This window comes from Hoplias malabaricus, chromosome 11, assembly GCF_029633855.1.
Source record: "Hoplias malabaricus isolate fHopMal1 chromosome 11, fHopMal1.hap1, whole genome shotgun sequence".
Lineage (NCBI taxonomy): Eukaryota > Metazoa > Chordata > Actinopteri > Characiformes > Erythrinidae > Hoplias > Hoplias malabaricus.
The window spans coordinates 13,956,723-13,972,476 of record NC_089810.1 but is presented as its reverse complement, the minus strand read 5'-3'; the positions used below and the strand labels follow the sequence as shown (position 1 = coordinate 13,972,476).

The 15,754-nt window shown below is 38.9% G+C and overlaps 2 protein-coding genes across 12 annotated transcripts in view; both read left to right on the top strand.

Annotated features, from left to right (window-relative positions):
• The window catches only part of c2cd5 (C2 calcium dependent domain containing 5), a 32,296-nt gene extending 30,028 nt beyond the window's left edge, over nucleotides 1-2,268 (top strand). For all 10 annotated transcript variants that reach the window (XM_066684385.1, XM_066684384.1, XM_066684382.1 and 7 more), the window contains 2 exons: nucleotides 996-1,142; nucleotides 1,227-2,268. In XM_066684385.1, the coding sequence (XP_066540482.1) occupies nucleotides 996-1,142; nucleotides 1,227-1,352 (273 nt within the window). In that variant the 3' untranslated portion in view covers nucleotides 1,353-2,268. The remainder of the gene's footprint in view (nucleotides 1-995; nucleotides 1,143-1,226) is intronic.
• A 1,074-nt stretch (nucleotides 2,269-3,342) lies between these two features.
• Nucleotides 3,343-15,689, top strand: lmf2a (lipase maturation factor 2a). 2 transcript variants are annotated; one of them, XM_066684889.1, is made up of 14 exons: nucleotides 3,343-3,573; nucleotides 5,020-5,273; nucleotides 5,442-5,470; nucleotides 6,163-6,353; nucleotides 7,023-7,201; nucleotides 7,910-8,048; nucleotides 8,630-8,764; nucleotides 10,038-10,143; nucleotides 10,539-10,635; nucleotides 10,766-10,948; nucleotides 11,255-11,423; nucleotides 11,523-11,634; nucleotides 11,725-11,833; nucleotides 14,337-15,689. In XM_066684889.1, the coding sequence occupies exons 1-14, from the start codon at nucleotides 3,480-3,482 to the stop codon at nucleotides 14,778-14,780; spliced, it is 2,241 nt and encodes a 746-aa protein (XP_066540986.1). In that variant the 5' UTR covers nucleotides 3,343-3,479; the 3' UTR covers nucleotides 14,781-15,689. The 2 variants fall into 2 exon arrangements, with proteins under 2 accessions (XP_066540986.1, XP_066540987.1); XM_066684890.1 differs by lacking the exon at nucleotides 3,343-3,573 and adding an exon at nucleotides 3,769-3,930.
• Nucleotides 15,690-15,754: the final 65 nt, after the last annotated feature.

The following is a 15,754-nucleotide window of genomic DNA, read 5'->3' as shown; positions in this document are numbered from 1 at the left end:
GTCAGGAGAGCTGTCTTTTTCTCGTCCTTGCATTCCTTGCATGGCCACACTGCATCGATTCCTGATCAGGCCACTCTTGACTAAGCAGCTATATTTGACAAGTTGGCAATGAGAATGTGGAAGTGGTGGTCACTAATAAAATTGATGGTGAAGTGGCACACTCATAAGTGACAATGGTGTAGTGTTAGTGAGGTGGTTCCACCTGTCATTTGGTGCAGAGATCTCTACACACTCAGAAATGTATGCTCTACGGTACTGTACAGGTACATTGTTGTCATTAAAGCTACAAGCAGTGTAAATATACTTTTAAAGGTGCAACAGTGGTTTTAGGTTCTATTTTTGTTCCCTAAAGATACATTACATTCTCTTCTCCATAAGTAGAGATGAATATCTGTAACGTTTCATTATAGAACCATACAAAAAATATTAAATCCTGGAGTTGAAATGGGTTGTTTGAATTAACACACTGTAGTCTTTTAAAGGTCTTTTTATAGTTTTCTACTGAAAAGCTCTCATAAACATGTTTGGTTTCTTACATTCTCTAGCATACAGTTGTGTACAATAAAAACAGACATATATTGCTTAAAAAATGGTAATAACTGCCAAGAGTTTTCTATGAGGAAGAGATTTCTATGAGGTATGATCATACTTGTTTGTAAAAGAAACCTGCAGTTGTTCTAGAGTTTTATAGAGGAGAATTTTGTTCCAGCTGTGCATACTAGAGAATGTTTGTGCATTAAAACTAGTATTATATTTGCTGCATTGAAATCAACTTTAGGTTTTCTTTGAAAGATGATTTCAATCTCTTAATAAGAGCATTTGTTATATGTTGTAAAATAAATTTATTTTACATCACATTCATTTTCCCCATTTTGTAAAAAAAAAAGAAAACCTCACGTCCCTGCCCCAGAAATGTATTTTTCATTTGAAAGTCCTAGCTTACATCTTTTAAGCAATACTGCGCAAAATTGCATTACTGTATATGTGTGTTTTAGGAGGGTGGCGTGAGTGGGTTCCTACATTCATTCATAGCTGAGGTCTTTGCTATGGTACGAGCCCATGTAGCAGCTCTCGGTGGAAATGCTGTTGTCTCCTACAGCATGAAGGAATGTGTGTTTATGGAGAATCCCAACAAAAACCAGGTCAGTGTGTGTGCCTCTATGCATGTTTGCTGACATACTCTTGTACAGTCACACATACTTATGTTCTTTTCTTGTGTTTTCCAGGCTCAGTGCCTTATCAATGTGAGTGGAGATGCTGTGATCTTTGTTCGAGAGTCTGAGATTGAGGCTGCTACTCCACAGCCACATTCAGCCAGTGCACATACCTCCAGCAGTGGAGAGGGAACGTGAAGATGAACATGCAGAGAGACACTCACTCCAACCTTACACACTCAAGTCTAATACACTTCAAGTCGAGTAGATTTAGTGTCTGTCTCTGCAGAACCAAGCAAACTTCCAAAGATTAATAATGTAAAGTGAACTTAACAGCTAGAGGAATACAGGTGTACAGTTTTTCAGGGGAACTCCAATATTGACTGGAAGAGTGATTAAAGGACATATTTTATAGAAAGGTTACCATTTGTCTGTGTTGTTACAAAAACAAAGCCTTTTACAAAAAAAGGCTATTTGCAAGGAAAATCGCCATTCTTCTTTTTGTCTGCCGTTTGTAGACATTCCATTTATCCAAGTATAGGCTGAGGCAGCTAAAAGATGTGACGTTTATAGTGTGTGTATCTGAGAATGTCTAACGGTGTCAACCATGAGTCTCTCAGTGGCCATCTATTATTTTACCACCAAAGGAATAAAATAAACACACACTCATGCCTACATCCTGTTCAGTGCTCTGAACACAAATCCTGCCACGATTAGTGTCATTTTAGACATTTCCCATGGTGTACTACTGATTGCATTTTAATCATGTGAAAATGCTGGAATTATTTTTGTTTTTCTTTCTTTAGATCAGGTGCCAGGCTGTATTTTCTGTATACAAGAACTTTGGGATCAAGCCTCCTTGATCCTGGTTTCTTATTCTTGCATGTGCAATGCCAGTTAGTCCTTTCCATAATTATATATTGGGGCGGAGGGATGCCAAAAGCAAGTGCCCAGGAAAGACTTGAATGTACAGATGGAGGGAAAAGAAGGCTGTATGCTTTATAAGGCTGGCAGCTTGCTGATTCCTCTGATCATTTATTGACTGAATACAGTGTATATCTGTCTGTCTGTTTGCCTGAAGACAAATCAAATGATGCACAGTAATTAAATATATATCCATATTAAATATGGCCCTTGTGTGTCTGTGGTGAATGCTTCAAGTAATATGATAAAACTTTGTTGCTGAAAATCAAATACTAGTTTTAGTTATAGAGAATTTCAGCAATGGGTTGTAAATTTTTGTGGCAACATTTTAGTATTTTATTTTTTATAAAAAAAAAAACTATATATAAAATGCTTTAGTAACTAATTTTTCCTTTGGTCTTTTTAGCAACTTTATTTCAAGTATGCCTCATTGGCAATAAATTAAAACTCAGCAGTTTTTTTTAGTCCATATACAAGATGTTATCTAAACTTTTTCTTGTCTGAGAGAACATTGTTACTACAGGAATAACGTACAGAACATTTAACCAAACATTTACACGAGTACAGTAAAATGGGGGCGGTACATAAATCCTATCCCTGTCCGGGAAATTTCATTTTGATTGTATGATTGATTCATGTCCACGTGAGTCTCTTGAGTTATTACCGAAAAGAGTCAATTCTCTGCGTCCAATGAATCGGGACCGGAGTCGTTTCCAGTTGTATTTGTGATTCAGCATCTGTAAATACAATGAGAAACAAAATTAAATATATGAACGATATTTGTTCTGCCGTGAAACATCTAAATCCACCAAAAGGATTTAACTGAGTAGAATCAGGTTAAATATCGCCAGTTCCTCATTAGATATTTTAGCTCATGAACGTTCTTATTATTATTTAGCTCATGTACATTGCTTTGCTAAGGTCAAAGTGATCAGCGGTGTACTCTTTATTCATGCCAGAATGTTGAGTGGCGATTTTGTGCAGAATCGACTCAGTTCATTGGCATCGGAACTGGAGTCGACTCAAAACACTATAAAACCGAACAGCCCCGTTTAAAATTATGACCACGCCCACAACGATGATACGAATAAATTAAACATTGCCATTTTTATTAAATTTATTAAATAAATTTATCTGAGATACGTATTACATAAAACTAAACTTATAAGGAGAAAGTGTTGCGCTGTTTTGAATGTGGCCCGTAGGTTATTGTGCCTCTGTGTAGAGACGCGCATGCGCAAAATTGTCCAGTGGTCACGTCCGTTAAATAAATAAATTAAACAAATGGGTGGACGACGTGTCTGCTGAAGAGTTTACACACTACTGTGCGGCTCCTCAGCTAAATACGTCCAGCAAAACACACTGATTGAGAGAACAGGACTAGTGACATATGCAGGAAAAATGGGAGAAACGGGATTAGCGAGACACATGTTTCTGTGGTGTCTGTCTGCTATCTATATGTTTGCCTTTGCGTCTCTTTACGTGCAGATTCCAGGTGAGACATTAAATGAACCGTTAACGTTATTCCTAAACTCAGAACCTAGAGGTAAACCAGCACTGCTCGCTTATCATTTAATGTCATTGTTGTCTTGGGGGGCGAGGAGTATGTTTCTCTCGCTTTCTGGCTACTTTGAGGAAGCTAGCCATAACTTTGTTCCAGAAGTGTGGCATTTCCCGCGCCTGTTTCTTCTGTTTGTCTCGTTAAATAAATAGCAAAGAAGCTCGCATTATCAAATTCAGTGAGAAGAACAGAACTAAATGCTCTTGTTTACTAAACCGAGGATGAGATTCCATTGTCCAGTGCTCAGATGGAAGGGCGTGTGCACACTGGCCCAAATGAGTCTCCAGCATGGTTTGGATTGTGTTTTTTTATTTTTTTAAACACTCCACTTAAAGGTGCACTAGGGGACTGTATCTTATAATATATCTAATACAAATTAACTTATTTTATTATAGGTAGAATGTGTAAAACGTATTTTATAATGGCATCGACACAAGTGCTATCTGTGCCTGAGAAAATCTTTTTAAAAAGCTGCACTCCAGGACTGAGTGGTTTTTTGTTGATGTGATTTGCCTTTTTAACCACAAGAGGGTGCCTTGAGTGATGCCGTAGTTTATTGGTCAGGAATTTAGAAGCGCGACCTCTGGCGACGAGGTAGATGAACTACAGTAATCCTGTGAGGCCCTCTGGAGATGAAGCCCAGTGCACATTTTAAAAGCAGAGATTTGGAAGTTCACTTAAAACCCTATTAACCTGCTCCTTTCACCCTCTGTTCTGCTTTACATTCTGTTTAGTTTGAGATTTTCTGTTTTTCCCCCCCTTTTCCCCAGAGACCATTCTCTATGTAATTTTGAGTTGAAGCATATTGGGTTCATGCTTCAAATCAAATTCCATTTTGTACTCAAAGAAAAAGCTGTCCTCTGTGGTACTGCTGACTTTGTTCCTCTTTTAAAGTGATGCTGATGTTCACAAAACAACTCCATAAATATACCTCAGCTGCTTTTTGCTGATGTGTGTCTGGGATAAAAAAACAAAAAGGCAAAAAATGGAAAATGCCTAGCCTAAATTTGTAAGTAAAGAGTACTTGGCTCAAAAAGCAAGAAAAATATATATATCATAGGTCAATGATTGAGGTTTGAATGTGTTTAATAGGGGCCCTGAAAAATATCTGCAGTTTTCTCACAAAAGCTGAAAGCAATTACACTGGGAAAAAATGTCAGCTTTAAAGAAGAAGCATGGACAAACTCAGTGCTGAAAAAATATATTTGGTTGTTGAGGTTTTTAAAATTTAATAAGTGAAAGTGTGACCTGAATTTAGAACATGATTCCAGACTTTTGTGTGTTTAAAAGTAGTAGGCTGCATGGTTTGTGGGGTTTTTGTTTTCAGTTGAAGGCAAGGATTGCTGAGATTTCTTTTGACCCATTCTCTTGTCTCTCAAGGTCTTTATGGCAATGAGGGTCTACTTCCTGCTCGGTGGATGCTCAGGGTCTCTGGTAAAAGTGTGTGGGAGCAGCTGAGAGAGATGCCATCTCTTCTGTGGTTTGGTCCCAGACTGGGTCTGGACACTCAGCAGTGCATGGAGCTGCTCAGTCTGACTGGAGCTTTGCTGAGTTTAGCAGCAATGGCTGTTCCTTACCTCAGAGACTGTAGAGTTTACCTGGTGTTGTGGGTGCTCTACATGTCACTCTATCAGGTACGGTTACAACCTGTTTACGTCGTAACTTAAACGTCATTACGTGTGGTACCTCCACTCCTACAGCCACTTGCATTTTCATTAATCATTTTAATGAATTGTGATCACTGTTAATTGCACAGTCATGGTTGCCTGAAGAGTCCCTTTAACATGTATTTGTGTCTACAGATTGGGCAAGTGTTCTTGTACTTCCAGTGGTGAGTACATGTTCATACAGTAACATGTTAATATTTCATTCTTTGTTTGTTGAGGGATGCAGCCAACTGGGGTTTTTTTTCCAGACCAGATTAAAGGCTGACTTCCATAAGATACTTTTGTTATTGTAATTGAAATGTACATTTTTCTGGAAAAACAACCCTAATCTTCTAGTAAGCTGCATGCCCTCCTGGTGTGTGTTTGAATGTAATCCTCCCCCAAACCCCCATCCCCAAAAACGTCCATGTTACTATAAATTTTAGCCTCCCTATACATGTATCTCTGGAGACATCTCTGCAGGGCAGAGTCATCTGTTGCTGCATAATTCGGAGTTGGTCATCCTGTTGCCTGAATATGTTTGGTTGGTGGACTATTCTCAGTCCAGCAGTGACACAGAGGGCTTTAAAAAGTCACCACACTGCTGTGTCTGCTTTACTCATACCAGCACAACACACACCAACACTCCACCACCACGGCAGTGTCAGTGCAGTGCTGACTACAGTCTGTAATTGTAGAGTTAGAAAGTGCTCGTGTACGGTGAATGTAGCTGATAAAATGGACAATGAGTGGAGATAAGGTAGTGACACACACCATGATGTCAAATGCTTTCATTACATCATACAGTCTGTAAGGTCCAACATGCTGCATACAAAAAAAAAGTTTTACAGTCTTTTGGTCTTGGTCTCTCTCACAGGGACAATCTATTGTTGGAGGTGGGCTTTCTGAGCATTCTTGTTGCCCCTATGAACATGCCCTGGGGGTGGAGGAGAAGTTTCCATGACAGCGTGACCTTCTGGCTGGTGCGCTGGCTACTTTTTCGGCTGATGTTTGCTTCAGGTGTGGTCAAGTTGACCAGCCGCTGCCCCACCTGGTGGGGTCTCACAGGTGAGAAAGTAAATAAACATGAATTTATTATTGCAATTATTATTTATTTTATGGCTTTTACAAGAGTGTTTGTAAGGGCTCTGTGTACAATCATGAAAATACATTTTATTACAAAGGAAATATTAAAACCAAAATACACTAAACGTAACACATAATCCAGTTTTATAAAGGAGCCAAATTCAACATGTAGAATATGAAGTAGGGCGGCACGGTGGCGCAGCAGGTAGTGTCTTAGTCACACAGCTACAGGGACCTGGAGGTTGTGGGTTCGATTCCCGCTCCCGGTGACTGTCTGTGAGGAGTTGGTGTGTTCTCCCCGTGTCCGCGTGGGTTTGCTCCGGGTGCTCCGGTTTCCTCCCACAGTCCAAAAACACACGTTGGTGTGTCCGTAGGTGTGAGTGAATGTGTGTGTGTGTGTGTGTTGCCCTGTGAAGGACTGGTGCCCCCTCCAGGGTGTATTCCTGCCTTGCGCCCAATGATTCCAGGTAGGTTCTGGACCCACCGCGACCCTGAACTGGATAAGCGCTTACAGATAATGAATGAATATGAAGTACTTTTAATGAGTTTAATTTTTTTTCACCCAACCTTACAGTTTAAGGCCCCACAGAGTTTTGGGCCTTCTGTTCTGTATATGTCTGAGGTTTATTGTTGTGCTTTCTGCATTCACAGCACTGACCTATCACTATGAGACTCAATGCATCCCCACACCTCTGGCCTGGTTTGCTCACCAGTTGCCAGTCTGGTTCCAGAAGCTTAGTGTGGTGGGCACCTTTGTCATAGAGATTGCTGTTCCTTTCCTCTTCTTCAGCCCCATCCGCAGACACAGGCTCACTGCTTTCTATTTGCAGGTGGGTTTTATTTTCATAATCTGTATTATCAATATATGACATGTTTGTGTCTAATTTCTGTTCTGTGTCTTTAAAAGTTGGTTAAAATGCTCATGTGCATTTGAGAGAGCCACAGGAAGGTGGGGGAGCTCATTGACTGCTGATGTCACAGTCAGAAAATAGGCAGAGACAAACACAAGCCCAGTAGCCAGTAGTGGGTTAAAAGACAGAAGAAGAAAGCTGTAAACAGTATCTTCTAAATATGTGTTTTGACCCTAAGTGAACTGAAAAATCTGTGACTGTTGGCACCAGCTGTGCTTCTAAACAGTGTAGAACTTATGGCTTAATTTTTCTGTTCCTTCAGCACCAGTTGCTGAAATTTGTTCTCTCAGAAACGGGTTTTTATCGTCAACACATGTTGGTGTGCACTGTCGGGCTGTGTTTGGCTAAATTCACTCGACTTTGTGCTCAGATATAAGGCTCAGCGCAGCCTGACAGAGCACCCACTTCGCACGGTAATAGTGTATACTGCGATAATATTTTGAAACGGTATGGAAAATGTGGATACCACCCATCCCTAGTATTCAAAGTGTATTTATTTCCTACATTTTGTTGCAGATAGAGGAGAAAACAGGCCTTTTGTTACAGCTTTCTTATTGTGTTTTTGTTTATAAGTGATTGGTTTGAATTAATATTTATTTTTTTATGTCTGTCTGTGTTATTGGATAGGTGTTACTGCAGGTATTGATTATCCTGTCGGGGAATTATAACTTCTTCAATATTCTGACAATCACATTATGCCTTTCAATATTGGATGACCAGCATGTGAACTTCTGGCTCTGCAGACGCACTCCTCGGAAAGAACAAAGTATGAGCTGTTTCTGCTTTTTTGTCTTTTCTCTTTTGTTCCTCTGGTCATTAGAGTATTTTACAATACTGAGACCATATACAGCAGGGGGTGGCCAAGGCCACCATAAATTAATCTTCGAACACCCCCCAACCCCCCCCCCCCCCCACCACAGCCGGCAACTTTACTGCAGAAACATTTCTGTAAGGACAATTTAACAGCACACCTCCAACAAGTTATTCTCTGAAGAAACACAAGGTGGCGCTGTACTTAATGCCTGTATCAGTAAATGAGTGAGCGATTAAGAAACACTACTAGATCCACGGCAACTTCACATAGGAAAAAGAAAAGGTATGCTTTTCTGTGCCACCCCTGTATGAGTAATAGTCTCAGTCTGGCCACCCCTATGAAAATTGTCTGGCTTCACCACTAAAATGCAGCAAGAAAACTGTGAATAAATCCTTGGAAAATATGTCTTAGAAAAGATGTGTGGTTTGCTGGGTGACTGCTGGCCCCATGAATCATGCTCAAGAAATTCAATATTTTGAAGTCATATGGAAGATAAAACTGAAGAATTATTGACTTTCATAAATGTTTTGCAGCCTCTCTGCAGACAGTCATGTCATGGGTGTGTTTCCTGGCGGAGTTCGCAGTGTATGGACTCATTTTCTACTGGACTGTCCTCTACTTTGACCTGAAAGTGGAATGGGATAAGAAAAGTGTCTCCTCTAAAACAGGTGGTGTGTGTGTGTGTGTGTGTGTGTGTGTGTGTGTGTGTGTGTGTGTGTGTGTGTGTGTGTGTGTGTGTGTGTGTGTGTGTGTGTGTGTGTGTGTGTGTGTGTGTGTGTGTGTGTGTGTGTGTGTGTGTGTGTGTGTGTGTGTGTGTGTGTGTGTGTGTGTGTGTGTGTGTGTGTGTGTGTGTGTGTGTGTGTGTGTGTGTGTGTGTGTGTGTGTGTGTGTGTGTGTCGTTTCTATATACTCCATGTTGTTTACATAGTCCAGTCATAACATTATATAACCACCTCCCTGTTTCAACATTCAATGTACATTCTCTCAGCTTCACTGACCTTCCAGGAGCACTGTCCACTATGTTTACAGACTGTAGTCATTCTGTTGCTCTGAATGTTTTGCAATCCCTCTTTAACCCTGTTTTTCATTGGGACCCCACAGGACCACTACAGAGCAGTTATGATTTAGGTGGTGGATTATTCTGCTCTGTGGGTGTCCTGACCATTGAAGAACAGAATAAAGGGGGGATAACAAACTATTCAGAGCAACACAAGGACAATAATGTTGTAGAATTGTAGAATAACAGTGTAAAGGTCATTGGAGGTAAGAGAATGGACTGTGAGCAGTGAGTGTAAAAACAAGGACTTGGTCGTAAAATTATGATTGGACTGTGTGTGCTGCTTTTGTGTATTTTTATATATTTTGGAGCAACATGCTTTTTTTCCAGACTATGTGTTTCAGAGAAAGTGTGTTTATCTTCCAAGACGTGGCCAATCCACATACTGCAATGATTACTCACCAACAGAATCACGTAGTTAAAGAGAGGTGCTAAACCTGTTCAGATAGACTAAAAACATACAGAGAGGTGTTAGCTGAGGAGGTGATGAAACGCAGTGCTAAACATGCCCCTGTCCCAAATTTTTAAAAATATTTTGCTGACCTCAAATTCAAAATGGACAAATTTTTTCAAAGAGCAATAAAATTGCAACACTTGCAAAGTTGTCTTTGTATTATTTTTTCAGTTTAATGTAAGGTTAAATGATTTGCAAGTCATTGCATTCTGTTTTTATTTACATTTTGCCCAAAATCACAACTTTTTTATAGAAATGGGGCTTGTAAGTTATTTGCAGAGGTTATGCATTTTCTGTTTCCAATTTCCCATAGTTGCTTGCAAAATCTTATACATTACAGGATGTTATTGTTTAATTGGAAAACTAATACTGGGTTTAAAGTGCAATTTTTGAATCTATGAATCTATGAACTTGTGCATTTCCTTCCTAGCATTTTCACATTATGACTTCAACTCGTTCCTGAAGTTGGTCACAGTGCCCAGTATTTGGATTGGGGTTCTCTCTCTGACCTGGGAAATTGTCACTGCCATGTTCAGGTAATGTGTCTTACCTGGCTGAAATTTAGCTACAGGTTGTTCTATGTCAAGTCCTGCAGATGGCACTGTAATGCAAAGTCTCATAAAAAAAATAACTGTGGTTATGCTCTATTGTCAGCAGACCTATAGCCTGTTTAATTAATTATTGGTATACACATTTGATTTTAAAGCATCATGAATGTAATTTCATGTTTGAATTTATTTATAATCCAATACATTGGTGTTAGAAATTCTGACTTGAAAATAAAAAAATAAAATAGACTAACATGGTCACACGACTGTGCTAGAGGCATTACAGTATCTCAAGACCAAATAAAACGAATGTTCATATTATGAATGAGGCTCCAGGAGTATTAGGAAGTGCATGCAGTGTATATGTTGTTTGTGTGTTTCAGAAGCGCATGTGTAAAGGGAGTTTTCTGGCGTTTGTGGAGTACAGTGCAGTGGGCAGTCTTTGCTGCAGCTACAGCATCCATGTTTGCAATCAGTTTGGTCAGTAGATATAGGAGCATGCTATGAACACCATATGCATAGTTGTTTTATACATACACGATTTTAATTTACCTTAAATTAGTTATTTCCCTGTTTATTTTCATGCTGTATTTTTGATGCATGCTTGCAGGTTCCCTACACCTTCATAGAATACGAGGCTAACAGTAATATCTGGCCCGGTGTGCGGAAAGCATACGAGCTGTCTGACCGTTACCAGCTGGTCAACTCATATGGACTTTTCCGTAGGATGACAGGAGTTGGGGGCCGGCCGGAGGTGGTCATCGAGGGAAGTATGGATGGCAGTACTTGGACGGTCAGTAATGGAGTCCAGCTCTTCCCAAAGAAACATTTTTTTTAATTGCTGTACTAGACATCAAGATTTTGCCATATGTCTATTGTAGTAAAGAGCATGAAACACTGCCTTAGTTACATTTTCGGTGGATAACTCTTTATATTAATTAATGTATTAAATATTTCAAATCTTAATTATACAATATGACACACTTTTACTACATTAACAATATTTAGGAGCAAAAGTAGCACAGATTTATCTGAACACAATCTGAAAAAATATTTCCTACAAAGATTCTCCTTAACCATCTCCCACTTTAATCTGTAGGAAATAGAGTTCATGTATAAACCAGGGAATATGAGCGCAGCTCCCCCAGTGAACACCCCTCACCAGCCAAGATTGGACTGGCAGATGTGGTTTGCAGCGCTGGGTCCTCACACTCAGAGCCCCTGGTTCAGCAGCCTTGTCCATAGACTCCTCCAGGGCAAGAGAGATGGTGAGAGGCATAGTAAAGGAAAACTCTAGGTTGTGCAGAAACTTCTTATAGGAATTGTATATGAATGACTAGTTGTTTGTGTGTGTACGTGTGATACAGTGATAAGACTAATTCAAACAGATGAGTCGAAATATCCATTCAGTCAGCAACCTCCAGCATATATCCGTGCTCACCTCTACAAATACTGGTTCACAGAGCCCAAGGAGGATGGGTGAGTGAATATAATATGCCCATTCTCTGTATATTTGCCATTATTTTACATTGTTTCACACACCATTATTAAGTATTTTTGTTTATTTAGGTCATTTCCGCAGAGGTGGTGGAGGAGGATATATGTAGAGGAGTTTTACCCAGTTGTCCACCTGGGTAATGCTTTTCTGGACCATATGCTTGCTCAGCATGGTTTGAAGGTAAGCATCATGAAGTGTGAAAAGAACAAAGGCAGAATTAAAGAAAAGTTCCTTAAACTTTAATCTTCGGTGCTCTACTGTTCATGTTGTAACAAAAAATTAGATATCTAAAATTCTGGATATATATCTGATAAAAACATTTATAAAATGTAAAAAATAGTGACGAGGTCTACACAGAGGAAGTAGAAGTCTGTGCAGTAATTCCAATGTTCTTTAAAGTCCCTTTCTAGTCATACACTGTATGGACAAAGCTATTGGGATGCCTACACATCACACCTACAGGAGCTTTTTATGTTCCACTATAAATCCATGTGAATTAATATGGAGGTCTTCCCCCTACAGCTACTAGAGCTTCCACTCTTCTGGGAAGTTTTTGTACAAGATTTTTTAAGTGGGTTTATGTGTATTTTGTTCATTCATTCAAAAAAGCCTTTGTGAGGTCAGACAATAATATTGGATGAGATGGTATGGCTAAATCTCTGTTCAGGTTCATCCCAGATGTCTTCGATAGAGTTTGTGTCAAAGCTCTATGCGGGACAAACATATATTTCCACATCTAACTCCCCCAACGATGCCTTTATGGACCTTGCTTTGTGCACTGGGGCACAGTCATGCTAGAAAGGGATTTTCTCAATGTTTCCTCAAAGTTAGAAGCAATTGTCTTGGTATTCTGAAGCATTTAGATTTCATCCCTTTCTTCTCTTCTCTTCACTTAATCTAAGGGGCCTAAGCAAACCCCTTAAAAACAACCCTGTAACATTATCCTTCTCTACGAAATTTTACTTTTGGCACAATGCACTCCTGGTCTCCGGATATTCAGCAAACCCAGACTTCTTCATCAGACCGTCAATTGGAGAGACATGATATATATCTCTTCAGCACGTTTCTTATTTCTACTGGTATAGATATGGGAGGGAAATCCTGCCAAAATTAAAATTTAAATGAAAACAAAATGAAAATGCAAATAACATTTTGTCATTCCTTTTTCCAAACGTAAGCAAATATGACAATATTTAAAAATGAAATAACTTAATTTGAAATTCCATTTTTCACTCAAGCATGGGTCAGCACTGACAAAATAAAAATTAAAAAAGCATTTAGCTTTTCATTTTCAACTGCAGTATGCAACAAATGTGACAAAATGAAAAATGGAAAAATAAAAGTCAAAGTGATGGTTTCAGATTCTGAATGGTTAGCAATCCTACACGGGGTTTCTCATCCAGCAAGAAAACTCTACTTCCTGTTGTCCCTTCTCTTGAGAGAATCATGGAAGGCATCTAATGCAAGAGAGAGAGAGCGCCGAGTATTACACTAGGGACATTCCGAAACACTTAACACGACTCACTGGGCGAAGCAGACCCCCGCGGCTCGGTAAGGCAGACTGACTGACTGCTGTGACCAGGGTCTGCTATCACAGAGGCTCCGTAGAGGTCACGCAAGAAGCAGGTAGGTTAGCCCTGTCCACTGTGCCCACTGCTAATCAGCATATATTTGCATGTTGTTCAGTCTGAAAGTTAAAATGAAAAAGGCAAAGTGGGGAAAAAAAACGGCAGTAGATGGTGCTTTTCATTTTCAGTTTCAATTTATCTGTAAAAACGCTTACAGAGCTTACAAATCTTAAAGTCACTTTGACATTTATTTTTTCATTTTCTTTTTGTCTCATTTGTTGCCTACTGCAGTAAAAAATAAAAAGTTATATGCATATTTAATTTTAATTTAAATTTTGACTCTTATCTGCTTCATAAAGAAAAAAAACTAAAAAAACTAAGCCAAAGTGGTGTTTGAATTTTATTTTCCTCATTAGCGTTTTCATTTTAAATTTGACCATGAAATACCAGCATAGTTTCGAAAATGAAATGACAAAAAGCTTTTTTTAATTTAATTTTAAAAATAGAATTGCAAATGAAGTTATTTTATTTCATTTTAAATTTTGTCATGATATTTTCTTTTTATTGTTTTTATTTAAATTTTTTATTTTGGCAGGATTTATTTCCCATAGTGTAGAAATTGTGGCATTCTATTACAGTAAAACGCTCCAGTTCAGTGAGCCCTTTTAACATGACACATTTTTAAAATGTTTTTAAAACAGACTGCATGGCTAGTTGCTTGATTATATACACCTGTGGTAATTTGACTCAGGTCACCCCTGAATTCATAATTGATAAAGTGTTTGTTCGCAAAGTGTAGATTAAACCCCTAAACCTCACCTTTGTTCATCATGTATACATATTTGTATTTTGGAGGGAAAATAATCACGATTCTTAACAATGGTTTAGGTTTAAGTCTACACTTGGCCTTCATTCTGTATGCTCCTGCGCTGGAAGTACCTGGGATTGGTTTCTTTGGTTTATGATTCATGAAACACTGGCCAATTTGAGACTTTCTCTGGAACAATGCACTTGCAAAGTTGCTCAGTCATGAGACTTCACATTTGAAATTTCACATTTGATATATTTTCAAACCTATAAAAGTCCGTATGGGTTTTTCTGCGTGTCTATTTCAGGATAAGGCTCCGGTGCGGCGACCCTCCAAGGCATGGCTGCCACGTTGGTTGAAGTGGGTTGGGGACAATGTGCGGGACATGCCTGCTCCTCTCTTAATTTGGACACTCTTCAGCTCTGCAGCCACAGTGTGTCTGATCAACTCTCTCCGTTCACTCATCTGCTCTCCACCACACTCACACAGACATGCTGCCAAACACACTTCACAGCAGACAGAGAAGAAGGGAAAAGTAGAGAAAGAAATAAAGGAGGAACAGAAGAAGAAGGAAGATAAAGATAAGGAAGAAGAAGAAGAGAAGGAGGATGAGAATGGGAAAGAAAGCGATGACGAGGAAGAAGAGAATGGGGATGAAAGTGAGGAGGAGAGTATGAGAGAAGAGAGTAAAGAGAATGATGAAGGAGAGAACATTTTAGAAGAGAAAAAGCACCTGAAGAAAAGGAAATGAATTTCAGGACATTTTCATTCAGAAGTCAGACTCCTACCTACTTTGCTGGATGAGGAGCTGAGGTTCAATCATGATGGCTGTACTTTCACTTTCTTCATTAACATCAGCACTTAATGTTTTTCTTTTAGATGTAATTTTCTCTTCTCTTGCAGGATTTCACAATTACGCAGTATAATTTAAGCTAAAAACAAAGACTGTCCTAAGAAAAGTCACTTAACTTTACTTGACATTTTTTTGTAACCTATTAATCTAACTGCACAATTTTACTCCTTGAAGCCCCCCAGTTCCAACTCTTAGACCAGTTATTCAGGTTAAAATCTTAACACAGGTAAGCAAGCTTTCTACACTGTTTACACAGCCTGTTCAGCTGTTGGATGTGTTTGACCTGAAAGTTCACCTATTTCCGAATGCTAAATCAAAATGTCTTCATAAAGTGTCTTCAGTATCAAAGAATTTAAGATATATTTATAAAGATTCCAAATTACTGTGTACTTTTTTTACACTCATTTACAGAACAGGGATTGTCACTACTATCACTACACTACACAATCTCTTTCCAAAGATTTATGATTTTAAACTTGTCACACACTGCCTTAGAATTTTCTATTTGGAATCCACATCACAGGATTTTAACTTTGCTTTTCTAGTGTTACTAGTAATTTGCAGTATAACTCTTGAATTACTTGGCTAAAGTTTCTTTTATCCAGTCTTACTTCAGACCAGACTGTTAATAGGGCCAGTAATTTCTGCCTTACTTCCTTCCTTTCAAACATTCAGTAAACCAGCAAATGGCTTTGACATGGAATCTTCTGAATGGAATACACCTGGCTACCAGTTCACAGGCTTGTTCTGTTTGCCCATATAAACGTGCTAAGATGATACACAGTATACAATTTAAATAAAAAAAATTAAATAAAGCAGGTTTTGACATCTTCATATTTAATATAAACATACGAGTCATTCAACCCTAGAAG